Source organism: Scomber japonicus, chromosome 18 (genome assembly GCF_027409825.1).
Source record: "Scomber japonicus isolate fScoJap1 chromosome 18, fScoJap1.pri, whole genome shotgun sequence".
In the NCBI taxonomy this organism is placed as follows: Eukaryota; Metazoa; Chordata; class Actinopteri; order Scombriformes; family Scombridae; genus Scomber; species Scomber japonicus.
Genome location: NC_070595.1, coordinates 11,048,872 through 11,075,636, shown reverse-complemented (window position 1 = coordinate 11,075,636; position 26,765 = coordinate 11,048,872). Strand labels below are relative to the sequence as shown.

At 39.1% G+C, this 26,765-nt stretch overlaps 2 protein-coding genes across 2 annotated transcripts; both read right to left on the bottom strand.

Annotated features, from left to right (window-relative positions):
- Positions 1–2,476: 2,476 nt before the first annotated feature.
- cbx6b (chromobox homolog 6b) lies at positions 2,477–10,823 on the bottom strand. The gene is made up of 5 exons (XM_053338622.1): positions 10,092–10,823; positions 5,221–5,503; positions 4,533–4,774; positions 3,278–3,457; positions 2,477–2,707 (listed from the first exon to the last, which is right to left on the bottom strand). Exons 1-5 carry the CDS (start codon positions 10,800–10,802, stop codon positions 2,477–2,479), a joined length of 1,647 nt encoding a protein of 548 aa, XP_053194597.1. The 5' UTR covers positions 10,803–10,823.
- A 5,232-nt stretch (positions 10,824–16,055) lies between these two features.
- On the bottom strand, positions 16,056–26,359 carry LOC128379216 (NACHT, LRR and PYD domains-containing protein 12-like). The gene is made up of 10 exons (XM_053338860.1): positions 26,089–26,359; positions 24,945–25,025; positions 24,562–24,633; positions 22,346–24,167; positions 20,674–20,847; positions 19,755–19,928; positions 19,443–19,616; positions 18,823–18,996; positions 17,451–17,624; positions 16,056–16,254 (listed from the first exon to the last, which is right to left on the bottom strand). Exons 1-10 carry the CDS (start codon positions 26,357–26,359, stop codon positions 16,056–16,058), a joined length of 3,315 nt encoding a protein of 1,104 aa, XP_053194835.1.
- Positions 26,360–26,765: the final 406 nt, after the last annotated feature.

Genomic DNA, 26,765 nt, shown 5'->3' with positions numbered 1-26,765 from the left:
TTAGCAGTAAAAATGATGTCTCGAAACCCTTCAGAAAGGGTGGATCCCACCAGGCTGCTGCCAGTTAGGAGTCCTCATAGTGTATAAAAACGTGTGTGTGTGTGTGTGTGTGTGTGTGTGTTGTGTGTTGTGTGTCTTGGTGTCCTTGGATAAAAGAGCAGCTGGCATCCTTATAATCTTAATTCACTGCACTTTCTCCTCATGCTAATAAAGTGTCAGTTCAGAGGTTTTATGAAAAGACTCACATTCTTTACATCTGAAAATTAGGAATTTAATTTTAAAGATTTGACATTTGAACACCAGCACATGTGCAGAACAATACAACACCAAACAAGACATAGACATACAGTATAAATACTCACAATAACAAATAAATAGACAGATACCAATGCATACAGTGAAAAATAAAAAAAAACATAATTGGCATGTAAGACAAACATTCCAGATAGAGATAAAAAGCTTAGTTTTCATTTCCAATAATCTTAAAGAAATAATGCCACAACACTATCAAATAGCCCAAAAAGCCCTAACATGAGCTGAACAGACACCAGGCATATTATTCATAATAACACTGCAGACTTAGAGGCATCATCAAAGACACTATTAGGCACAACAAGATGATTTTGACCTGATTTAGCATCAGTTTTGTACATAGGTTTCCAGTCCTGTGTTTTCAAATGTTTTATAAAACCTCTTTATAATACTCTTGAAACTTCTTGAAAATTCACCAGGGGCAGAAAGACTGATGCTTAATTAGCTGGAAATATCTTGTAGTGTGAATTTTCCATCAGGATAGGTTAGATGATTTGTTTACATAGGTACAAATACCCTGGCAGGCACTTTCCACTTTTATATGCTGGGGAGAGCCAGTATTTCAGAAAAATTGAAATTAACAACATCTGTTTTTAACATTATGTGTCATATAACAGTAGAGAATAACTGTCCAAAGGATTTTTGAAGTACAAACATGGTCAGAGGTTGATTTTCAGAAACATATTGGATGCATCAAGGCGTGTTACAACTCATGCATGGAATGTACATAGGTTGAAAGTGTTGGAGGTTGCAGGTTGTTACACCACACGTTACTGAGTGGCTGAATGTATAAAATTACAAAGATGAAACAGCATCAGTAGTATAGTAGTAGTCAGTATCTAAAAATAACAGTGAATTGTGTAAATTTAAAATATATGAATGCTGCTTTAAAGCACTTTAAAGCCAAAAGTTTCCTTGAACAGACCACACACTTTGACCTTCTTAAATTTACACAGAATGATACAAATGGGACAAAAGTTTGGCAGGAAGTGTGTAGAATGCATCCAAAAAAGAAGAAGATTGTGTGAATTGTGGAAATAGGACTGTGTTCAGTGACCCACTGGCCTCGATGAACAAAAAAAGAATGACAATTTAATTTTAAAAAATCCCCCTAGTGTCTAAGATGTGGGAGGCACTGTCCACTTCTGTGAAACACATTGCAATGGCAAGACAAGTACAGTATGTGGATCCACATGCAGAGGTGAAAACAATGTAGCATCACTCCATAAAAGCTCCTCAAAATATAACCATTTCTTTTCTCCTGTCCTCCCTCTTCCCTTTGTCTTTCATCATCTATTCCTTGCTGCCATCAACTACTCAATATTCATCCTAACCCTTTCTCCATGTTTCATCTAATCTCATTCATTCATCTCACCTTGGCTCCCAAACTACAGAGCTGTCACAGCCCTTAATTAACTCCACTCTGGCCCTGCTGTACTCATGGACGGCTTTCAGCTGGCTTGATACAACTTCTGGCAGCCATATAGGAGGTCAACAGCTCTTAAGCTACAACAGCTGTTAACATCTTTTTGAATTACTCATAACTTGCCTGAATAAATAAACAATGTTAATACGTGAGGTTTTTAACTATGAACTGACAGTATCCCTAAATGATATCTGATCAGTTAAGGTTAATGGCCAGTTGAACACATTTTCTCATTGGTTAATAGCTAGTACAGGGTTCAACTGTTGGTGAGTAGTTTGACATTAGACTGCTAGTTGGTTTGCTAACAAAGCAGAGAGTAGGAGCTGGACCAATGACAATATAGTTGTCATTGGTCCATACTGTGGCCTTACTCTTAAAACAACTTCATCACACTGTTCTACTACTCCTAAAGTACATGTAACATACATAATGTGAACTACAGTAAACCCATACTACAGCTATATTAATGAGGAATCGCATCTTGTATTGCACAATTTTCCAGTGGGCCTCCATAATGGCACTGGCTGTGGTTGCTAGAAGTTTATTTAAGTAACTGCAAAGCCTCTACTCTTGTCATATATCCTTCATTTTCCTGTTGTCTTACACACTTGTTAGTCCATGCCACACAAAGCTTTCCAGTAATACCAGGTAGATGGAACTTCTCTTTTATGCCCCCCGCCTCCCCACTCAAACCCCCACCCTTCACTTCTTTTTCCTTCATTGATTTTACTCCTTCAGTCACTGAGAGCTTCGGCTGTGTTTACTACAAGGCTCCCCTGGGTCCTTGGTGGCTCCATTGTAAACCTCAACTCCGCTCTCAGTCCAGGGGGCCACATTGCCCTGGCTTACTTTGCCACAACGTGCCAAGCTGGCCACTTGGCTAGAAGGCAGCACTCGGTCCCAGAGACCCACCTGGGACAACTCTCCAACCAAGGCTTGGGATGAGTCAAAACCACCACCCAGGGAATCCTGGAGAAAAAGAAGAGTGTTGTTAGATGGATAAAAGAAAGATGATAAGGGATAATGACTCAAAAACAAAAGCACGGTCAGCTTGGGCTGTTTTGCTGCCTTGGGCAAGACTGTGGGCTTGCTTTTGGGAAGATGAAAGAGATGTGGTGAAGGATGACTAGTATAAACACAGGACTACAAAACAAAGAGGTCACATAGGAGAGGGTCTTTTGGCTATGGACCAATGTCTCAAAGGCTATTACCCTTGCCTGTGCAACTAAACTATGTACACATACACCTCAATGACCCACTACCTCAACACTTTAGGTAGCTGTTTTCTCCAAACTAAATTGAATTTACAGATTTACTGTTTTATCTCAGTCTGTCCTTTACAACTCATGAAGAAACCAGAGAGTGAATAGACGCACAGCTGCAGCAGGGTAAACAATTATTTGCTTGCAATGCTATAGTCAGCAGTAACACACCAAATTTAATTTCTTTTGGAGTATCCTACCCACCTTATGCCTGCCTCTAATCTGTTCAAATGCCAGTCATTCATTCAGTCTCTAGCTCACTCTTTCATGCATTCACCTGTTCCTGCCCCAGTACGAGGACTCCTCCAGATCTGATGAGATGTCCAGCTGCCAGTGCATGGCCCTCACCCCTCAGCTTTCCCCCCTGGTAGGCTTGCCAGGCTCCTCCTTTCTGACTCCAGGTGACACAGATGTGCTGCCAGCTTCCTCTGGAGAGGTTCAGAGGCAATTGCGCCACCTACAGTAAGGAAGGGAAGGAGCAGCTCAGATAAAGTAGATGATAGTAATTTGCTGTTTCTGAATGACAGACATTTGAAGGTAGACATGTCATCTGGTAACTGCATATGATATACTGTACCTTTGCATGATAGTGGTGCAGCTGTACACAGCAGTATTTTTTGTCATCCATTAAAACAGCACTTCTTCAGTCCCAAAGACATTCTGTTGCCTCCAAGGACACTCAACTTTTCCCTTCAGGCATCTATTACCATAATGCCTTCATTGAATTATATCTTAAGTCACTGCACTGCACTACACAACTCTGCGAGGCTGACAAAGTGGTTCCTTAATTTGCCATTTAAACACATGCATGAGGCTATTTAACTTGTCGCAATTTCATTTGATTTGTACAACATATTTGTATGCTAATAAAGTGCAGCTTTTCCTCCATAATAGACATTGTAAATTATAATCATGTTTTTTTATGTAGAGTAAAACTTTCAAAAAGTCAATGAGTCTTGTTAAAAGATATGCATACCAGTCGCCTCTGAGGTTAGTGCAGCAGACTTTAGATCCATTCTCTTTTTTACCAAAAGAAAACTTTGAAATGGTGAAAGATTTTTGGGAATGCATAAAGTCATTCTAACAAGTTCCTAATTTTAATTTTAATTTTAATTTTTTTTAAAGCCAAAGTATTGCATTTAACATATGTATGTACATCTTACTAGCAATAACTGACATACTGAGCAATTCTTTGGTAATATGCTCAATGTATTGCACAATTAAATATTAATATGTAGTTATTAATTGCAAATGTAAATATATACAATGGCCAGATTTTTTTCTGGCCATTTTTATTATTCATCTTGACTAGAGTTTAAAATAAAGTTATGATGAACAATATTGTACAACATGTGCTTGTGTGGACTCTCTCTAATAGTTGAGTATAGTAATGCAACATTTTAGGAATTTAATTAAAATAATATGAAATATGACCCCTAGGCCATGATATAAATGCCCTGGGGGAAATCAGTTGCAAACAAGCAGTGGACAGTTTGGTGCAGATACACAGTAGCCTCTTGGTTGACACATACCTTGTCATTGATGAGCAGCTCAGTGGGGGTATGCAGGCCTTGCAGCAGCACCAGTTCATTTGGTTGGTCAGGAACTGCATACGACAGGGGCGTACCAATACCTCCTTCTGCAGGCCGTAGCCACAGGCACATGGTGAAGGCCCGCAGCTTTGGGATGGGGTGTTTCAAAACAGCATACATGTAGTTTGTCCGAGTTGGGAAAGACAGTCTGTAGCCCTCTGGAAAAGAATGCCCTGAGACACCTGGAGAAAATGGAGAGACCATAAATAAGGAAACAAAAGGCAGGAGGTGATAGAGAATGCAAGGGTAAATCAATGTGATCTGGCATGAAGAGCAAATAGATTCCCTGCTTTTCTTATCTATCTACTTTCTTCACATTAATACATCAGTATTTTTGTATTGGCATGCATTTTATAGTCTGACCATTTTTTCTTTACATAAATTAAACATAATTTATTCATCATAAATAATCTCCATGTCTTGATTTGATTGAACAGTAACATAAAAATAAAACATCTGAGGTATTTTTTTCATGAGTGACTTGAGTTGTCATGTAAGTCAATCACATTCACTTATAATGTCTCTCTTCATTTTATAAAGCTCTTTTTAACATACACATTAAATGTATCCACCCATACACAAACATTCTCTAATGACAGCTTAATTTTTCTTCTCTATTAATACCTACCTTCCTCCAACACTGAGATTCGGTGGTGTAGTTTATTGATGCCCTGGTTGATTTCATGTCTGTGTTTCTCTGTTTCTAGCCTCAGGGCTTTTCTCTCTTTCTCAAGCATCTCCACCTTCCTCTCCAGCTCTCCCTCCAAGTCTTCCATCCTCCAGGGCCTCTCGGCACCAGCTCTGTACCCAGGATCAGCCAACTTTTCTGGGTTGCCAGACATCCCGCCTTCCTCTGGCGCTCCCGAGGTACTGCTGTCCGTCTGGTTGTGAGGAAATGGGCCAATGTCTGACTGCAGAGAAGGAAGACAAAACTGGTTCAGAGTGTGTATGGTAAATACTGTAAAGTACTCTCTCCACTTGCTATGCACTACACTGTGGTATGGAAACACCATCATACTAGCTATATATAGCAGTGGTTCTCATGATTATATAGTGGTTTCCTGCCTATAAGAGAAGCAAAATTCTTCAACCCAGTAAATAATTGATTCCTCTGAACCATTACATGACACCTGGGGATACATCTAGGAGTTGATTTAATAAGGTTTCAATATTCCTTGGTTAATGTGACGCTTTTTCCATATACTTGGTGGGTATTCAATTAGTCAGTCTCAATTACTTTTCCTCTATCACCACCAGCATGTTGCCATTTTGAGTAAGTGAAATGCCTTAACAAATATGTGATAGTTATGACATGTTGTACAAAATTAATTCTTTGGTGATCTCCAGACTTCTCCTCTAGTGCCACCATGAAGTTGAGAGTTGGTGGTTTTGAGACAACTAAGGACAGCTCTGTGAAATTTGCAACAGATTATTAAGATCAATAACAACTTTGGTGAGCCCTTAACCTTTCTACTGTTATGATGATCTGAGCAGTTAGTTTGATACATTTTTGTACTTTTACCAAAGAGCTGACTTTGGCTCATCACACATGCCCATGAATGGCTATCCTTTCCATAGCATCTGTTGCTAAGGTTTTTCCAAGGCTTGTTTGTGTTGTTCCCTCTCATATTTTGGATCAAATTTTGTCTCCAACATGGATGAATGCATCTGAGAAGTTGACATTTTAAGTAATGGATGAGAAAAAGTTTAAAGTTAAATCCCACTACTATGGTTTGTTCCATGGTTTGTTCCCGAGCCGCAGCTTCTAACAGCTGGCCAATCCGAACAGAGTGGGTTCATCAGGACGTGGGCCTTACAAAGACAACAAACTGCTAGACTCTGCTGCATAATGGCTCACTAATGTATATTTAAACAGTATACAATAATATTGGCAGGTATTGATTTTGGTCCCAAAAAGGTTAGCCCTAACCCTAACCGCAATTTATGGAAATTCCAATATAATCCTCAATCTATCCATTTTAACATGTATCTTTTACTAATCCACGTCACTCTATTCCTACAAACAAAGTTCTCTGGAAAAAGTACATTTTTTGCTAAAATAGACAAGAAAATTCCCAAACATTCCTGATCTTTTGTCATTATATTCCACTTGTTAAGTATACAGTGTTGGATGTGTTATTTTCTTGAAGCACAAATAATGTGTCCATTGAAACTGAACTTAAAATGGCATCTGATGAAAACATACAGTACTTATTCTAATGAAGCAGCTGAAATCACAAACACTCCTCCTGTCATGAATAGCAGAGCAGATGGACTCAAATGCAGAGACTGATGGCTGATAAAGACTGAAAAAAGCACTTTACTCGGGCTGAACACCAAAAAAAAAGAATGCAGGGCAACTGAGCAGAGCAAACTGCACCAAAACAGAGGATCCAACAGCAATTGAACAAAAAAATACACAAAGGGTGATTACAAACAAGACACAGGTAAAGCACATGAGAAAATCAACTAAGGCAGTAAATCACAGGAAATACAGACAACACACACAACACACACCTTTCCAAATAAAACAGAGTAAAACACAAATAGAAAGCTCAGGCAGGATGTCACACCTCATACTAATAGTTGATCTATCCTCAAATATTTCATTTCTGTTATTCAGGCTGGGGTTAGGCTCTGAGGCAGGTATTTACATGTGCAGATGTCAAGTGTTTCTAGTGAGAAAAGTTGTGTAAGTACAGACATTATTACTGTTCTCATATCATTAAATATAATGTTACATTTTAAATGCTATTTGCATTTTTTGTAGCTATAAAACGTTTTCATGCTTTCATGATGCTCTGATTAGAACTTTACCTAATTTGTGTTTGCCTGTTCAGGTGCTTAATACATATCTTACTTTATTTCAGGACAATTGCTATTTGTATAGGTGTCCGCTCCATAGCGCCACCTACTGGATACAATAGCACCCCCTATAAAATTTTAAAAATTGAGCCCCTTGACTCAGATTGACATAGACAAACGAAATTCGGTACGCATATATATTATGTAAAGACGCACAAAAAAGTCTCTTGGACCCATATCCTAACTCTAACAGGAAGTCAGCCATTTTTAATCAAATTTGCGATGTTGGCGATTTACATGCCACATACTTTAATGAATTCCTCCTACAGATTTAAACCGACTGACTTCATATCCACTCTGTGTCATCTCAAGACCTTGAAGATGCATTGTGTCAAATGTTGCTGCTTCAGGGCGGGGGAGCGAGGGCTCGATCATCGCTGCTTGCAGCTTTAATTAATGTTATAATTAGAGATGCACAGCTGTCACATTTTCACAGCCCATATGATGAAAATACAACTAAAGCAATTGCAAAAGAAAAAGCACATCTTTAAATACTTTTTTTTTTTTTAAATGCACTCACGGAGCACTTTATTAGGAACACCTGCACAATCTAATGCAATTCAATACACCAGCTCGGCAATAAATTCTACTCTCAAACATTTTCAGTTTTTGTTGACATTGTCAGAAAAGGTGATAATTCTACTTTATGTTTATAGTTGAGGTCATAGTGGATGGCCGTGGTGCACAGCAGTACTCCAGTAACACCATACGCTTCGTAAAAGTAGAATTTATGGCACAGCTGTTGTGTTGGATTGTGCAAGTGTACTTAATAAAGTTCTTTGTGATTGTAAGTCAGCATAGGCTTGAAGAGATTGCTCCTCATTTTAACTGGTTTATTGCAAACACTGCTATTAATCAGATAAAACACATTGTGGTGGATCACTGCATTGGAGCTGGATCAGCTGGATATTACACAGAGCTTACTACCATTGTAACTGCTCAAGCTGTGATCAAAAACTGTAGTAACACTGCTAGAAATGGAGAACCATTCACTGCACATTCACACCACTTGTTTATCGTGTCGGATCTGATGTTACTGCTTCTTCTGAAATATCAAGCAACAGGCAAAAGGAAGGTAACAGGAAATAGAGTGAAGCTACAGTAGTATGTGATTTGGATACTAATGAGGGATGTTGCCTGTGAATTTAAAAATTCTGTCCTTACAAGTGAAGCGAGGTGGTGAATGTAAGGGTTCTAGTTTTAGAAAAATATCTGAACATCTAGGGACTGGTGCTGGTGGATGATAAGCAAAACAGTCTGAGCTGACCACATCCCAGAGGTAAGCTTAGGAGCTAAAGAAACGCAGTTATTTGACCTGACTAGTATTCCCCAATGCTCTCTGTAAATTCACCAGAACACATGATCTCATGTAAGCATCACAGTGCTACTGAAGTAGGCCATGTACCTACTGTACATAGAAACCTAACTTGGATATTGATGAGAGAGAGAGGGTGACAACAATCATATTATATCGGTGATAGTGGTCACAGAAGCTACACATGATTATACTAGCGGTACCTTGGAAATGCAACAGATCTTATTCTGTTGTAAGAAAATGTGTGGTGAAAAGTCCATTTTTTTATTCTTGAAAAGACAAAAAATCATATTCAGCCCATTTTTCTTCTGATGGTGGAAATATGGAAAATGACATGAAGAAAATGACCCGTACAGTCATGTCCTACATAAACTACTCTTGAGTGAGGACTACGAGCCTGTGCTTTCAACAAATATAGGCAAGTCATAAATTATTTATGGGTTTCCTTTATCCAAAAATGAGGTTATACATCATTGGATTGCGGTCAGATAAGAGCACGTTTCATGTTACTCTGCTGTATTTTCTGCTCCACCTCCATCTCCTCCTGCTGTTGCTGCTGCTTTTTCTCCTCCCCCTTTATCCTTATCCTCAGCTCTCTTCTTCCTCCTTTGCCTTTCTCTCCATCTCTGCTTTTTTCTCATTTATATTTCAATCACTTTAATGGTATGATATATTAGACACCTACTATATGTTCCCAAAACAATTATTTAAGTATTGTTTAAAATACTAACACATGATCACCTATAATTACACAAAATCACTAAGTGTGGATGTTATCAGCAATTAAAATCCATTATAATTTAAATTAAATCACACTATCCATGTCCTTGATTGTATTGTAAGGAAGTGGAGGCTTCCACTGCTGTGTTGTGAAGGTTTTTTTAATAATAATACATTAGTGATGAGCTTCACTTGGTGTTTACAAAAAAATCTATCTATCTGACTGCCAGTATCTACAAAGGCTTTTAGACAACTCACCTGTTCTCATTCAAAATGATGACCTTTACTTAAACCACTCTACATGCCCAGATATCAGAAGGGACTACAGGGAACAAGGGACTAATTTAGCCATAGATATAAAGCATTTTTAAAGCTGCGTAGTTGGAAGTAGGCTATAACCTTTAATTCAAAGCAGTTATCAGACCAAGGAACACAATCCTGATTTAATCTAATTGGGAGATCCTTCTTTGTCTTTAAAATGAATTCATGTGGGACTAAGGGGTGCTCCTTGGGATTAATTACGCGTGTCGTGTATTCTTGTAGTTTAATGCAGTGGCTGATTTATGTGGAGGGGATGCTGTTCTTCACACTTTGCCTACCTCCAGTTTCTCTATGCGGTCTTTGAGCTGAGTGATAGCCTGCTCCAGTTCATCCACAGCCCTGACGGTGAGCAAGTGGACACTGTCAGAGGTCGACCCCGGGCTATCCCGCACCATGATCCTCTCCAGGTGCGTCTCATCGGCCGTGCCTTTGCCCCCCCTTAGTCCCGCAGCGCTTCCTCGTCTGTCCGCGATACTGCTCTGGCCGTCCAGCCCCTTTTCACACTCGGATAGTTTCCCCGTTAGCTCTCTGATGGTCCGCTGGTCTGTTAATATTTGGTCCTTCTGCTGCAGAACTGTCTGGCGGAGGTCCTCCGCGGTGGTGCGGAGAAAACCCCAATCTTCGCCCGCGTACAGCGACGGGTCGTCCGCTTGTTGCTGAAAGTTTTTCGGGTTGCACTCACCAGCTGGGATCGGTGTGCAGATTAGTCGACTGACCGTTGGGTCATGCCCAGTGAGTCCAGTGACCCCATCCAGCCCACCAAGCCCGATGTTAAAGGTTGGCGCTTGTGATGCGGGTGTTTCAGAACCATGGAGAGCGCCCAAAGATCCGGCCCGAGCCACCGAGCCCCCAGCAGCCGGGGTTTGCGCCGCGGCGTCCGGATACAGCGAGTGGTTGTCGGCTGCTGGCTGCTGTGCCACGGCCGCCTTGGAGGCTCCGGTGTGGACGGCCGCGATGATGCAGATTACCGCTCCGATGAAGGCCACCATCCCGGCGGCCAAGATGATAACAATGAACTTCAGGGTGGCGGCGGGGGCGATCGATTATTAGAAAAATCTAATAATAACACTATGGATGGGCAAGAAACTCAAAAGCTTCAAAACAGCAAAAGTATAAAATTACTTTCATAAAATGCAGAAAAATAGCTGTTTACTTTCCTCCATAAGAACAGGCGATTAGAAATTGAGAGTTCTGCACCATAATTGAGTGATCATGGAGTCAACACAAAACATCAGAAGCAGTCTCTTACACCTCCTCCTCCTCCTCCTATGCAGCGCGCATGTCCTCGGTATTCGGGCAAAATCCAGCCTGTTAATAGCCTAGTAAGGCAGAGTGAGGGGGAGAGAGATGGATGGAGACAACATTTTATAGGCGAGAGAGAAACGAAGTTAGACAACACAGGACTTCTCTATGCAGTCTGATGGCCAACCTTTAGTTCATTTTGTGCCTTCCTCTTGTAGCTTTTCTAGAGCTAACTTTTCCAGCAATGTTTGAAATGATATTTGTCATCTCTTAATCTAGGATAAGAACATTCCACATTTCCTTCTGATTTTCTATATGTTGCAGTATGACCTACAGTCGATGCTCTGCCTCAGAGAATATATTATCTTTTTCTCACAAATAATGGGTTGTTGGTATGAAAAAAGGTGCACAAACATGCCATTTGACATTTTTTTGCCTCCAGTTTTCATTGAAGATGCAGTCCGGAACTAGAGCTTTCCTGCATGGATAGCCAGCCGTATTACATCAGAAAATTACTTTTTGCCCTTCCTCTCGGCTTAATAATTTCCAGCTCAGCAACACATTACAGGCATACTGTAATATGATGTGTGGATGGCTATATGTCAGCCTGAAGGCTCCCTGTGGAACAGCTCTACAGCAGCATAGATGACAGAATGATGGCCCTGGTTGGGATTGATCTGTGTGTGTGTGTGTGTGTGTGTGTGTGTGTGTGTGTGTGTGTGTGGTTATACATGATACAGATCTAGTGCTATTAGTGAATGTCATTAAACCCTGGTTGCCAAGCCAAGTAATAATACATGTAAATCTCCCTCTCTCTCACACACACACACGCACATGCAAGGACTCTCGTGTGTTTAAAAGTAGTGTGTGATGTGTATTCTCACACAAGTAATAAAGGGGATTTAAGCTAATACTTCTCACAGTCACAGCTGCTAAAGCTCTAATTTAAGATGGGTGAGGAGGGGTGGAGGGAGCATCCAACATGTCTGCAGCAGAAAATAGCTCTCAGTCTTCACTGAAGCACACACTAGAATAGTAAGTAAGTAAGAGATTGCTAAGTTTGCCTTTAGAGATTGGGACCAGAGCAGAGGAAAAAGTACAAAACAATGACTTCTCCAAGGGTGATGGCTGAGTATATTTGTATTCAATGGAAAAAACTACATGTCACAAGTGGCATTTTCCGCTGTGAATGCCTTTTTCAGCAGTAGTGAGAGTTCTTGTTGCTGTTGTCTTGAGTTATTTGTCACTGTACTGGTGTTAGTGCTGACTGTAAAGTTTGTAGCTTTAAATTGTTGTTATTTCTGTACTTTAGGATGATGAAAGTGTAAACACTAGCATTTACGTTACATGAATGCATCTGAGGTTTAAAGCATATAAAATTACATTTCTTCATTCAGTGGTGGTTTATTGGAATTAAATGATTGTTCAACACTGCAGCACAGTTCATGTTCAGTCTACTAAGCTTTGGTAATACACAGGATTCAACTGCATTAAAATACACTGCTGGTCTATTATGTCTATAAAAGCCTCTGTGGCCACCAAGCCTGACCTCAATTCATTCAGGTCACCCTTGACCTTTGTATTGTGGACTGCTATGACATTGATTGCAGCTTTCCTTTGTTGTTTTAGTAGGGTCCAAGTACCGAGTGGTGTGAAGGCCCTCTTGTTCCTGAAGGAATTATTATAAGGGCCCGGAGCACAGATAGTGTGAAGGTCCTTTTGAAGGAGTTATTATTATTATTTAAATTATTTAAATTATTATTTTAAAATTGGTCAATGAGTCACGTTGGTATCATTTCTACAATTATAGAGAAGAAGTCAAATTCGGGAGTTATTCACTCCAGTCCATTTCTGTTTCTTTTATAACTTGTCCTGTTAGATCAGTTTGTGTGTTTATATTTAAGAGATACTTCCTCTTGTGTGATCATACAGCGAGCATTGAGAATGCATTATTACAAATCCAAACATAAATCCACAGTCCGTTTGATGTTTCCGATGCTCACTAGAGGGGGCTGTTGTATTCCTACAACAAACATAGGAGTTACAAACTTTAACTCTTATGTATAAATGTATATACATATATATTTGCATAGGTACATACATACACATACATGTACACATGTAAACATCCGCACCTTTTTACCTACACCCATATCTACATACATATCTATTAATTACACATTGTCGTGTAGATGAGTCACTGTATCAAAATTAGTTGTCCATTTCCTTCAGTAACTGGAAAATTTGTTCACACAGATTCAGGGAGAAAGTTAGCTTTTCTATGTCATATAATTATTTTACGATTCCAATCCATTGCCAATCCAGTTTTGACTGTTTGTTTATGTAGATTGTTTTTTCTTAGAGACATGTACAGGTTTTTAATAAATTTTGTTGTAAATTGTTCAATAAAGCATAAAAACATTCCGCCTTCATGAGTTAAACACAAGGCAGCTTTAGTTGTACAGTGCATTTTAACAACAAGCCAATTCAAAATGATTTACCTAAAATATAAAAAGGCACAAGACAAACTGTAAAAGAAACACAGGACATTATAAAACTCATATAGGTTATACAAATAAAGAGTTACCATGTGAGTGGACAAATACTGATGGTGAGTTTTCCACAAAAGCTCCACAATGGAAGAAAGAAAAGTTTTATTCTATATAAAAACACAAGTCAGTAATGAAGCATTTTATTGTACATGATCAGAATAAAAAAGCTGTGAGAGTACAAATCTGCAGTAGGATGTTACACTTGTAATAGTACTTTTACCTTGTAGTACACAGATGTATCACAGCAGCGTCATATTAAAAATCAGTGATTACACAAGAAAGTAAAAGCAAACAGGATCATCATAACCTGCTGCTTTCATCTTTAAATGTTATTTGTCAAATTGAATGTCAATCATGAGATTTGGTTTGATAGACTAAAAACAGCAGAGTCTGTAAGATACAGAAAGTGGCTCCTGTTTGAACTCTGATCAGCTATCCACTGATTCCTTTCACCACCTTCTGCCTCCCAGCTGGAGTGAAATTCAGGTTCCCTCCAATCCCCACAAAGCTCTGCAACCACGACAACACAGATAACGACACAGTTTGGGTTAACAGAGCACCAACGCAACATCGGGTTAACTTCGGCAATCTGTTATTTTGACCCAGTGTTAAACACAACTAGTTGAAAACTGTCACACATGTCTTGTTTCTTGTACAAAATGTACATGTGACATTCAAAAGATACACAAGTTATTAGCTATCAACAAAAAAAGTGTAAGTTTAAACTGAGTAGAATAAATAACCCAACAGGAAAATAAAAAAGAACACTAACATCGGCTCAAAGCATTATCCTAGTGTTGTGCTGCTGCTATATTGATGCAAAGTGGGTGTTGTATGAGTGTTTTATGGGTCTTTGGGTTCATGGTGTGATGTTCAAATTACCCGTTATCCATATATACACAACACGTCATCATTATTTATACTTTGCTGCTCTGACTGTGGTAAAACACTGTCTCACTCTGAAAGTTAGAGTCAATTTTATTCTGCTTCATTCATTAGTTTTAGTCCTCGTTAACTCTCTCTTAAATATGGGCCCAGGCTCAGAGTCTGACTTAAAACACTAGTTTTTTTTTACTTTATCTACATCAAACAGCTCATGTTTGAGAAATCTGTAAAGGGCTGAGTTCAACAAAATCCAGAGATAACTGTTCAGTTTGTAGTCAGTTAAGAGACTTAAGTGAAGACAACAAAATCCAGATCCAGACTCCGGTCCAGATGGATCATCAGGATACAGCTGATCCTCTCTCAACACACACTCCTGGATGGTCACTAACACTCTGACAGAGATCATCACCATCTGATGAGAGAAGAAGAAACAACCGAGGTCATGAATCAGTGTTTAGTGAGACTCACTTCATCAGCTGTCATTCAGTGATGCAGCACATCCAGTATAAAGAGCAGCAGGGACTTCAGTCATGTTCAGACCAGAAGTGGAACATCAGTGCAGTGTAGCCAGCTTCCTTTCAGATCTTATGTTAACGTGTTTACTGAGCTCCAAGCTCACAATCCTGCACAGACTTTTACTATCAAGTCTGTTTTCTCTGCAGATTTCACTCAAGTACACAGAGGAAATAAACTGCTGGGAGTCATGAACACATCATTACTGCAGAAACAGAGAGATTCACTCATCAGTTTACTGATGGATTTACTGCTAATACATGTGAATCTTATCAAATCTTATCAAAATTTAAAACTACAAAGTTTCTGTGGGATTTGAAAATGTTTCATGCTGTTAAGTCATTACATGCAACATGGTCACCAGAATTGTTTATTTCTGCAAACCAAGGACAATACGCTCAATACAAAGAATATGAACATTTCAACAATATGTATCATATTAAGACTTGTATGCTTTAATATGCAATAATTTCCCCCTCCTACTAAACTATGTCGTTAGAAACATATGAAAAACTTCCAAAAGACCCACCGCTGTGTTCTCACCTCTGCAGTCCTGATGAGTTTGTATGTATTTAGTCAACCACAGCTGTTAAAAAGCTAACGGCTGCTGCTGGTTATAAGTAAACTAAAACCAAATACTGTGCCTTCTCTCACACACACTCCAACATTAAAAAGCCTCAGATAGCGAGTGAACATCAAAGAGACGCTGGATGTTCTCCTGTTTGGATGTAACATTAAACAACCCACTCCTGCAGTTACTCCTCCTCCTCACCTCCTCTGTGTTCCTGCAATTACTCCTCCTCCTCTAATTTCTTCTCCTCACCTTTCCTACTCTCCTATCCTCCCCTATTCTGTTCACCTCTCCTGCTCTCCTGTCCTCTCCTCTCCACTTCCAGCTTTTGGATGATCTGATTGGCTGACTGTTCTCTCTCTCTGTCTGTCTTTCTGTCCAATTCTTAAGTCATCATTCTCCTCTCACAGCTTCACAGCACTGAGAAGGTTGCAGGTACACCAGGAAATACTGGATATTTGCTTTGATACTGAATGTGTTTAATGCAAAGCTGCTGAAACAAGCACAGACTGACTCCAACTCTCTACTGACCTCTTCTTAAAATCAGGAAGCTGCTTCATGTCTGAATCCTTCAGGTTGTTTTTATCCAGAAACAGACCTTTCAGATGGGAGGGGTTGGCCTTCAGAGCTGCAGCCAGATGATCACAGCTGATCTTTGACAAACTGCAGTCCTCCAGCCTGAATAAGGAATAGAATATGTCACTTTAAAAGTTCATGCTTGAAATCATTCAATGTTTCATGTTGTGTCAAAGTTGCATAATTTGTTCAGAGCTGAAGAAGGTTTAATATAAGACAGCCAGAGTTAGCTGACCATCCTGAGTCACCACAGTCCTTTAAATTGTCTAGTCTACAGACTTTAACTATTCAGATCACAGTTTATGGGACAGTCATGACTCAAGGTAGTAAATATAGCAGCTAGCATCTACTTTGTTATTTTTGTTAAATTAATAATTAAGTGCTTATTTGTGTATTTTTGTGTTGCTATTTGTTTTGAAGAATATAGCTTGGTTAATTTGATTATAATATAATAATAAGTGTCATTTTGGTTAATTTGAGTACTGGTTCATGCTTTTGTTTTGAATGTACTGGGCAGCTTGGGGCACAGAGATTAATCTATTTCTGTACGTAGACAGGTAGAGGACCAGCAGGCACCAGGAAGGGGATATGTTTTTTTACCAGAGCAAGAGAGGCAGCAGACACCAATGGTCCTTGTCTGTTTGCTTGCAAAATGGTAAAATAAACCAAAAGAAACTTCATGCTTGCCAGGACAATGTATTTTTTCCCTGTGTAAAATTAATTCTTGATGTGCATCAGTGGCCATTTGAGTTTGAGTTCAATAATTAATTAATTTAGTTATTCATTTATTTTTATTTATTTTTTATTTTACTCAAGTAAAGGACAAATCGCCACTACAATGCTGCTCTAACTGAAACACTGCATTCATACAACACAGTGCACATGTACACTTGTTAACTGAGTAAAACAAAAGCACAAGTAAAAGCAAATATCCATCTATGGATTTCATGAATTGATTACTGATCATTTAAATAACACAATTAATCTTCCTTTTTTTTGTTTGTTCAGCCCTAAAGTTTAGTAGATGGAAACTCCAAACCTAAAGCCAACAGGATCCAAGTTAAAAACTGTCAAATATAAAAGACAAAAAACTGTTTTAGATGTTCAGAGTTAATTATCCAGCGTAGTATTTTACATTGGATTAAACCACTGAAGAAGAAAGTAGACTTTCCCATTAAGTTATTCAGTGTTGATCAGCATAATATCAGCTTTATGTCTACAGTTTAGTGTCACCACAACAATCACATAATATTAATCATCATATTAATGTCAACACAGAAGTAAAAATGGTGTCTGACCTCAGAACCTCCAGTTTACATTGTGGATCCTTCAGAAAATCACAAAGCAGCTCCACTCCTGTATCTTGCAGCTTGTTGTTATTCAGAAACAGCGCTACCAGATGGGAGGGGTTGTCCTTCAGAGCTGAGACCAGAGAGGCACAGCTAATCTCTGTCAGATTGCAGCCATTCAATCTGAATAAAGAACAAATAATGTAGATTAAAATCTATTTATAGTCCAATCAGATGTATTCAGGTTTTGACAGACAAAGATGTTTTGTAGTTCAACATTACTATGTCCTCATCAATCTCAATCAAAGCTGGACTGGTCCACTAGTGGTAGTAGTAGTAGTAGTATTAGTAATTGTATTACTGCTATTATTACTACTACAGCTACTACTACTACTATTACAGGAAGTTGAAAGTATCTTAGTTTTTGTATACATTTCTGAGCAATTGAAAAACAAAGTGGTTTGTCCAATAACTTATTTTAATGTTGTATGGACTATTGTGTTTACATTTAGGCTTACATCCCTTGTGTGACTATAACAGTAACTTTGTCATGTATACTCCTGGCTGGTACCTCATTTAAAAAAAGATATATATGAAATAATTAGGGTTAGAGTGTGTGTGTGTGTGTGTGTGTGTGTGTGTGTGTGTGTGTGTGTGTGTGTGTGTGTGTGTGTGTGTGTGTGTGTGTGTGTGTGTGTGTGTGTGTGTGTGTGTGTGTGTTATTAAAGTAAATAAGCAACAAATGGTTGGTTTATCATTTTAATAGATGATCGTGAAGTTGGATCACTGTCTTAGCCTTGCAATTGTGCTATCTTGTGGAATGTGCTCTTGCTTATTAATAAGAAGTCTACTTCCTTGCATTGGTCTATGTCAGGATAAGATAAAAGTTCTGAGTTTTGGGATGTGTGGATGTATGACCACTGCCTTGGCCCTGTAATTGTGTGTTTTCTGAGGGATGCTCTCATTGGCTACATTAAGGGGTCTGATGGTCACCAGGTTCCTGACTTGTGTCCAGGTAAAGACTTGGGGTCTTGGAAAGGGCAGGATGTGGTGAAGTGCCAGCAAATAACTTTTGGCTTAAGGCCTGTATGTGTCTGTGCATGTGTGTGTGCGTGTGTGTGTATGTGTGTGTGTGTGTGTGTGTGTGTGTATATTCTGAAGGATCAATATGATTCTTCAGCAAGTAAACTTGATCAGTTTCAAACACATATTAGTTAAGAGGATTTTCTGTATACAGATGTGACCCTTTACCAAACATTATAAACATTAATTTACTTTAAAAACTAAGTTAATTAACTTAATGGAGGTAAGTTATGTATGAATTAGGTTCAGTTGTTAAATATGAAGATCAACAATAGTAACAGACAGTCAGTGAACTCACAGCAGAGTCTTCAGTCGACAGTCTGGACTCTTCAGAAAATCACGCAGCAGCTCCACGTCTGACTCCTGCAGCTTGTTTTCACTCAGATTCAGCACTCTCAGATGGGAGGGGTTAGACTTCAGGGCTGAGACCAGAGAAGTACAGCTGATCTCTGACATACCGCAGCCCCCCAATCTGAATGAATAATAAATGATGTAGATTAAAATCCATTTATAATCCAATCAGATGTGTTCAGGTTTTAAATGTATAGTTCAACATTACTATGAGCTTTTCTCTAAAATGAGCAAAGTGACTTTGTCATTGTGTTATTGTGGATAATCATAATGTCAGCCGTCTACAGACTTCATCCAAATATCACCACAACATTCAGACACATATTTATGTCAACACTGAGTGATAAAATGCTTTAAACACCTGCATTGATCTCTCTCTCTCTCTGTGTGTGTGTGTGTGTGTGTGTGTGTGTGTGTGTGTGTGTGTGTGTGTGTGTGTGTGTGTGTATAAAATATTTTGGTATATTCTGGTCCCATCCTTTAAGATCAGGCCACGTATGAACATAAATTAAGTTCATGTGTTAAACATTGAGATCAACTATAGTAATAGATAGTCAGTGAACTTACCCCAGAGCCTCCAATCTACAGTCTGAACTCTTAAGAAACGTGCACAGCAGCTCCACATCTGAATCCTGCAGCTTGTTTTCTCTCAGACTCAGCAGTCTCAGATTGGAAGTGTTTGACTCCAGAGCTGAGACCAGAGAAGGACAGCTGCTCCCTGGCAAACTGCAGTCCTCCAACCTGAATAAAAAATAAACTGTACAGTAAAATACTGAAAATATAGAAAAAATAATTAAGGGATGTAAGATATGTATGTACATTAGGTTGAGTTGTTAAACATTAAGATCAACAATAATAACAGACAGTTAGTGAACGGACCTCAGAACCTCCAGTTTACAGGCTGGACTCTCCTTAAGATCACGCAGCAGCTTTACATCTGAGCTCTGCAAGTTGTTGTAGCTCAGATCCAGCTCTCTCAGATGGGAGGGGTTACCCTTCAGAGCTGAGGCTAGAGAAGCACAGCCGATCGCTGACAAACTGCAGCCACACAATCTTAATAAAGAATAAATGATGTAGATTAAAATCCATTTATAATCCAATCATATGTGTTCAGGTTTTAAATGTATAGTTCAACACATAATGAGCTTTTTTCTAAAATGAGAAGTGACTTTGTCATTGTGTTTTGTCTTTTGTGTTTTGTTTGTCATCCAAATGTCAACACAACGTCCAGACACATATTCATGTTAACATACTTCTGCATTGATCTCTTTGCGTGTTTGTGTGTGTGTGTGTGTGTGTGTGTGGGGGGGGGGGGGGGGGGGGTGGAAAGTAAGTAAGAAACAAATGGTTGTATAATTTGATGATTGTTAAGTAAGATCACTGTTTTGGCCTTGTAATTGTGCTGTCTTGTGGAAGTCTACTGCTACTTCCTTGCTGTGGACTATGTCAAGATAAGAAGTTCTGAGTTTTGGGATGTGTGGATATATGACCACTGCCTTGACCCTGTAATTGTGTGTGTCCTGAGGGATGCTCTCATTGACTACATTATAGGATCTGATGGTCACCAGGTTCCTGACTTGTATCCAGATAAGGTAAAGACTTGGGGCCTTGGAAAGGGCAGGAACTCTTAGTAACATTTTCTTAAGTGAGGCAAATGGGCTTAATTCCTGAAAAAATGTAATTTTTCAGCTCAAGCAAATCCTAAAAATGTATGAACAATCTGAAACTTCAGTGAAGGATTTTAGTTGAATACTGTATATAGAAACAGATCTACCAAAACTACAGTCAATGAACTGACCTCAGAGTCTCCAGTCTACAGTTTAGACTTTCCAGTCCAGCACACAGAAGCTTAATGTCTGAATCAGACAGGGTGTTGTAGCTCAGGTCCAGCTCTCTCAGATGGGAAGGGTTGTCCTTCAGAGCTGAGGCCACAACTTCACACTCAGTATCTGAGAGTCCACAGTGAGTAAGTCTGTAATGACACATATATTAAAACATATGTTATCATGAAACAGGACACGTTATGTTTATTTCATGCATTTGATGACAGAACAGTTTGAAGTTAATAAAAATCCATTCCTTTACTGTAAAGCAACAGTCGAGAGATACACAGGAAACAAGAAGAGAGAGACAGAGAATAACATGCTGCCAAGGTCCACTGCTGGAACTGAATCACTGACATTGTAGCTATATGTGTCTTAACCAGTAAGCTACCAGAACATCCCCATTTCAGTGTGTTTAAATGAAACAATAATGCTAATCACTCTCTCTCATGCCTGCAGACTTTTAATCTTTGTTTTGCTTTAATCTTGCAGATGAAGGAGATAAAAGGGAGTTACTTTGAGGCTTCCATAATGTGTCTGTCTGTGTGATCTAAACTCATGTCTCCACAAAGTTAACATCAGGACATCTTGATTATAAAACCAGTTTTACTGTCCACTATTTTTTATGTGACTGCAGGATATCTTTACTCAGTTCAAGTCAGTGAAAAGTTACAGTTGAGAAAGATCATCTCTCTTTAATAACTGCTGCTGTCAGGTTCACATCCATAAGCAGCTAAATTCACTGACTGATGACAAACACAAAGAAAGAACAAATGTATGAATGTAATTAAATATTTAGATGTGCATGACAGATGACTGCATAACTTTCAGTTGTTGACTTCCTTAAACGCCTGTGTAAAGGAAAATCAGAAATGTATCACATTATACATGTTAGAAAATAGTTGGTTGAAGTTGTTCTTTTAGGTGAGCATGTTACTATGACACACACACATTCACACAAACTGGGATTCATGTCAGATAATCTGCTGTTACTGATGAATAAGCCACTTTCAGTCAATGTAGTGCTCAAGGAGTTACTTGAAGCACCTGTTGCTGCCAGTAGCTTCAGGTTCATCAGCGGCTGTACAGCTGGGAGATCCTCAATCAGAGGAAGAGCAATTACTGGGCAGCACTTCACCAAAAAGCACAGTGTGAGAGGTAAAAGGTGACGGCCATAATGAAGCCACCAAGGACTGAGAAGAAGTGAGTAATGTAAAGTGCACCAAACTCCATTGAAACAAACATAGTGGTAAAAAATATCCAATAATTACTAGAAATAAATAGAAGATCGGTGTTCATTAACTTAACAGCTATAAACACACCAACTAAAAAAATCAACATTATTTGCACTCACAACATTTGAAAGAGATCAAGAACATCTAAATATAACTGATGTTATTTCAGCTATAAATCAGTAAAGCTCTATTTTAACAATAATAAGAATTTTATAATTCAGTTTTATTTAAAAAGCAACAAATCACAACCAAAGTTGCCTCAATCCATTTTTCACATAGAGCAGGCCTAGATCGTACTCTTTAATTTAATTTAAAGAAACCCAACATCCTCAATATTTGACTTAATATATTATTTACATTTGAAGAACTAAACTACTAATCTATACTGATTTATAATCACATCTGGACTTACCGAGCCTTTCTACAGTTCCTCATAGCTGGGATCAGTCTCTGTTGTCCCTCATAAGATGTATTGTACTTCTTCAAGTCCAACTCATCCAGAACCTCCTCTGACATCTGCAGCATGTAGGCCAGAGCTGAGCAGTGGATCACAGAGAGTTCCGTCTTTGATCTGTTCTCTGACTCCAAGAACTCTTGGATCTCCTGATGTACCGAGTGATTGTTCATCTCCATCAGGCAGTGGAAGATGTTGATGCTTCTGTCAGGAGAGAAATACTCAGTGTTCATCTCCTTCAGGTTGTTGATGACTCTCTGGATGATTTCTGGACTGTTCTCTGGCCGACCCAGCAGGCCTTCTAAGACATTGTGGTTGGACTCCAGAGAGAGGCCATGAAGAAAGCGAACAAACAGGTCCAGGTGGCCATTTTCACTTCCGAGAGATTTCCCCATGGCTCTCCTCAGAAAGACATCCAGAGATGGATAATGCCTACCACTTGTTCCTAAACAAGCAGTAATCTTCCCAACGAAAGATTTTTTACTATGTTTGTAGTTTTCTACCAGGAAGTCCTCCAGTACCTTTGTGTTCTTTCTGATGTAACAGTGGTACATGTAGACTGCAGCCAGAAACTCCTGAACACTCAGATGAACAAAGCTGTAGACTGTTTTCTTCTGGAGTTCCTCTGTTTTGAAGATCTGTGTACAAAATCCTGATAACACAAAGGCCTCTGTGACATCAAGACCACACTGCTTCAGGTCTTCTTTGTAGAACATGATGTTTCCTTTCATCAGTTGTTCAAACGCCAGCCTCCCCAGCTTCAGAAGAAGTTTCCTGTCAGCCTTCGTCAGCTCCTGTGGACTGGTCTTATGTCTCCCATCATACTTGTGCTTCTTCCTCTTTGTCTGAATCAGCAGAAAGTGCGAGTACATTTTAGTAAGGGTCTTGGGAAGCTCTCCTCTCTGGTCTGTAGTCAACATGTCCTCCAGAACTGTAGCAGTGATCCAGCAGAAGACTGGGATGTGACACATGATGTGGAGGCTCCTGGATGTCTTTATGTGTGAGATGATTCTGTTGGATTGCTCTTCATCTCTGAATCTCTTCCCGAAGTACACCTCCTTCTGGGTGTCAGTGAAGCCTCGTACTTCTGTTGCCCTATCAACACATGAAGGAGGGATCAGATTGGCTGCTGCTGGTCGGGAAGTTATCCAGACGAGAGCCATGGGAAGCAGATTTCCCTCGATAAGATTTGTCAATAGCACGTTGATTGACGATTTCTGTGTGACATCAGTCACAACCTTCCTGTTGATGAAATCAAGTGAAAGTCTGCTTTCATCCAGGCCATCAAAGATGAACAAAACTTTACAGACAGCGAGCTTCTCTGCTGTAAGCATCTGTAATGTTGGATAGAAGAAATGGATCAGCATGATCAGACTGTACTTCTTCTTTTTGATCAGGTTCAGCTCCCTGAACGGAAGCAGAATCAGCAGACTGATATCTTGGTTTTTCAAGGACTCTGCCCAGTCCAGAGCGAACTTCTTCACTGTGAAGGTTTTTCCAACACCAGCGACACCATTCATCAGAACGACTCTGATGTATTTCCTTTGGTTGGGTAAGGCTTTAAAGATGTCATGGCACTTGATTGGAATGTCATTGAGGGTCTTCATCTTGGAAGCTGTCTCAAGCTGCCACACTTCATGTTGAGTATTAACCTTGTTACTCCTTCCCTCTGCGATGTAGACATCAGTGTAGATATCGTTGAAGTGGGTTTCACCTCCTGGTTCCTCACTTGTTTCAGTCACATTTTGACATCTCCTCCTCACAGTGACCTTACATAAACCTAAAGAGAAGAAAAATATCGATCTAAACAACTATCAGTGTTAACATGCACATATGCAGGGGTGCTGCCAGGGATTTTGGGCCTCATGAAAAGATATCATATTGGGTCCCACCACCGGGCACAGGCCGTGCCAACTGTACTGTACAATATTTACTGACATTGAGCTGTGAAAATATAACACTGTGCACACATGAAACATTCTCTCAACATAATCTATAAAATGATATAATGAATAAAATGATAAAAATCTGCAGCACAATTTTGAAAGCAGTATATTACCAATTCCTCATCATTAATTTTTTTTTATTATTATTTTTCTATAATAATGAAAATAAATTATCACAGCCCTTTCAGTTATGTTAAGTGGCATGTCATTCAGCACAATGCTGTTTACCTCCTTCTTCAGTTGGTGGGGCTGCTTCATTTGGCGGGGACAGAGGGGCTGCTGGGCCTGAAGATGCATCCGCTGGTTCAGGCACAAGGAGCAGGGACAACAGATTTAGTATGAATATCTGCTAAAAGTTTATCTGCATTCATTAAATGTCATATAAAAGACGAGTGAAATTCAAACACTCAGATTTGTGATGTTATTAGCAATAACTAATGTTAGAGGAGCAAAACTAATGTTAACACATAATCAGCAGCAAAATTTTGAGCTAAGCATACTACCAATTTTATATAATTGAAAATATAATTCAAAATTATTTTTTCACAATAATAAAAATAAATTCTCAAAGCTATGTTAAGTGACATGTCATTCAGCACAATGCTGCTTACCTGCTCCTTCAGTGGGTGGGATTGGTTCATCATTACTGAGGGACAGAGGGGCTGCTGGGCCTGAAGATGCATCTACTGGTCCTGGCACGAGGAGCAGGGACAACTGATTTAGTATGAAGTGATCTGATTTCTCCTCTACATCAACCTTATTATCAAAGTATGCCTTTCTTATTTTATCAGTAATAGTGACAGAAGATGTGTTAGTCCTGACTTTTTTATTCTGTTTTGCTCTGTGTGTCTGAGTCATAACTTTTCCTCACAACATGAATGTGTCTGAATTTAACAAACAGTAAAATGGTGGAAATGGTGGAAACCAACTTGTTTAGACTAGAGGATAACATGTGTTTGTTAATGTTGGACTACAATACAAGAATACATCTCTGTGTAATGATCTCCCCTTTCATTTAGCTGCTCCACCTTTTTACTATCTACACTCTTTTGTTTAGTACATAATTATGTGTAAATAGTAGCTAAACTGACATTCTTCAGAAATGAAACTACCTGTGAAAATAACAAAACTTACTTAATAATACTAATACTAATAAATTAGATTTTGTACCTCACTTTTGACTCATAGTGAAAGTCAAAGTTTTTCTCATCTACAACCCTGATAACAATAACTAATAACAGTTCCCTTGTTGTGACCACCTGTTAGAATTATGTCACTGCTACCTGACAAGAGCTCATTCATTTAGTCTGTCTTTATGTGTATCTGTCCCAATACTGTTGAGCCCCTGCAATGTGTTAAAGGGGCTATATCTCCCTTTAATGTAGTACTTTAATGTCATCAGTTATTTCATTTCAAATGAAATGTACTGAGAAGAATTAAAAGTATGTGTAACTGTCCAAAGACTACTGTCTGAATCCTGAATGTCCCAGGTCCTTTCTGTATGGAGTTTCTGCTGGGTGCACTAGAGTTGTACCCTGGGTGCTACTCTGCAGTGGGCCACTACTCCTAGTGTACAGGATGGGTCAAATCAGATGCAGAGAATACATTTTGCATCAATGTATATAAGTGCTGAGAAATGACAATGAAAAATTTAAATCCTTATATAAAATTATTAAAAACATATGAAGACACGTGCTGTTGTGACAGATCTGCTGTCTGGATGTGATGTCATGTTTGTGTCTTCCTGTGACTAACCTTCTGCTCCTGAGGTGATGATTGACAATTCCTTCACTAGATCATTCCTGTTGACCTTCTTTAATATGATCTTCATCACCTCCACAGCTCCAGAAAATTCATATTTCTGAACAATCAGATCTACAACATCACGCATCTCTGCCATCTCCAGCCGGCTCTCTTGGATGGGTGGGATGTCGTCCACCTCTTCGTACTTCAGGTACCACTTGAAATTCTCAAAATCTTCATTTTTTAAATCTCCCAGAAGCTTAAGGAGGTTCACCGCTGTCATTTTGGCTCTCTGGTAAATTCAGAGAACAGATAAGAGAACATTTGTGTTTCTGTATGTCTGTCAGTAGAAACTTCTGTGTTTCTACTGGATCTGACTGATTTCACAAAAAGCTCAGTTTGGCTGCAGTCATTAAAGTGTCAGAGAAACTCAAGAGGATCATCAATAAAAACATCTCACCACAAGTCTACTCAGTAGCTGTTCTGTAGCTATCTATTGGATTGAGTTTGCTCAGTTATCATGGAAATATGTTAAAATTAACATTTTTCTGCTTAAATGTTATGAGTATAAAATCTCAATCTTTAGCAAGAGTTGACAAAGTAATCTCACCACAAGGTTCAGTTAGTCTTCTGCTTTCACAACTCACCTGTTTGTTGTGGTTCAGTATACTCTGGTGTCTTCACATGTT

Excerpts from the sequence above, each read along its gene's own strand:
- cbx6b (XM_053338622.1), bottom strand. The coding sequence starts at position 10,802 with ATGGTGGCCTTCATCGGAGCGGTAATCTGCATCATCGCGGCCGTCCAC. Across the intron at positions 5,504-10,091 it reads ACCGCATAGAGAAACTGGAG|TCAGACATTGGCCCATTTCC; the intron begins GTAGGCAAAGTG and ends CCTTCTCTGCAG. Across the intron at positions 3,458-4,532 it reads AGCTGCTCATCAATGACAAG|GTGGCGCAATTGCCTCTGAA; the intron begins GTATGTGTCAAC and ends TCCTTACTGTAG.
- LOC128379216 (XM_053338860.1), bottom strand. The coding sequence starts at position 26,359 with ATGACAGCGGTGAACCTCCTTAAGCTTCTGGGAGATTTAAAAAATGAA. Across the intron at positions 18,997-19,442 it reads TGTAGATTGGAGGCTCTGGG|ATTGGGGGGCTGCGGTATGT; the intron begins GTAAGTTCACTG and ends TTATTCATTCAG. Across the intron at positions 17,625-18,822 it reads TGTCGACTGAAGACTCTGCT|ATTGAATGGCTGCAATCTGA; the intron begins GTGAGTTCACTG and ends TTCTTTATTCAG.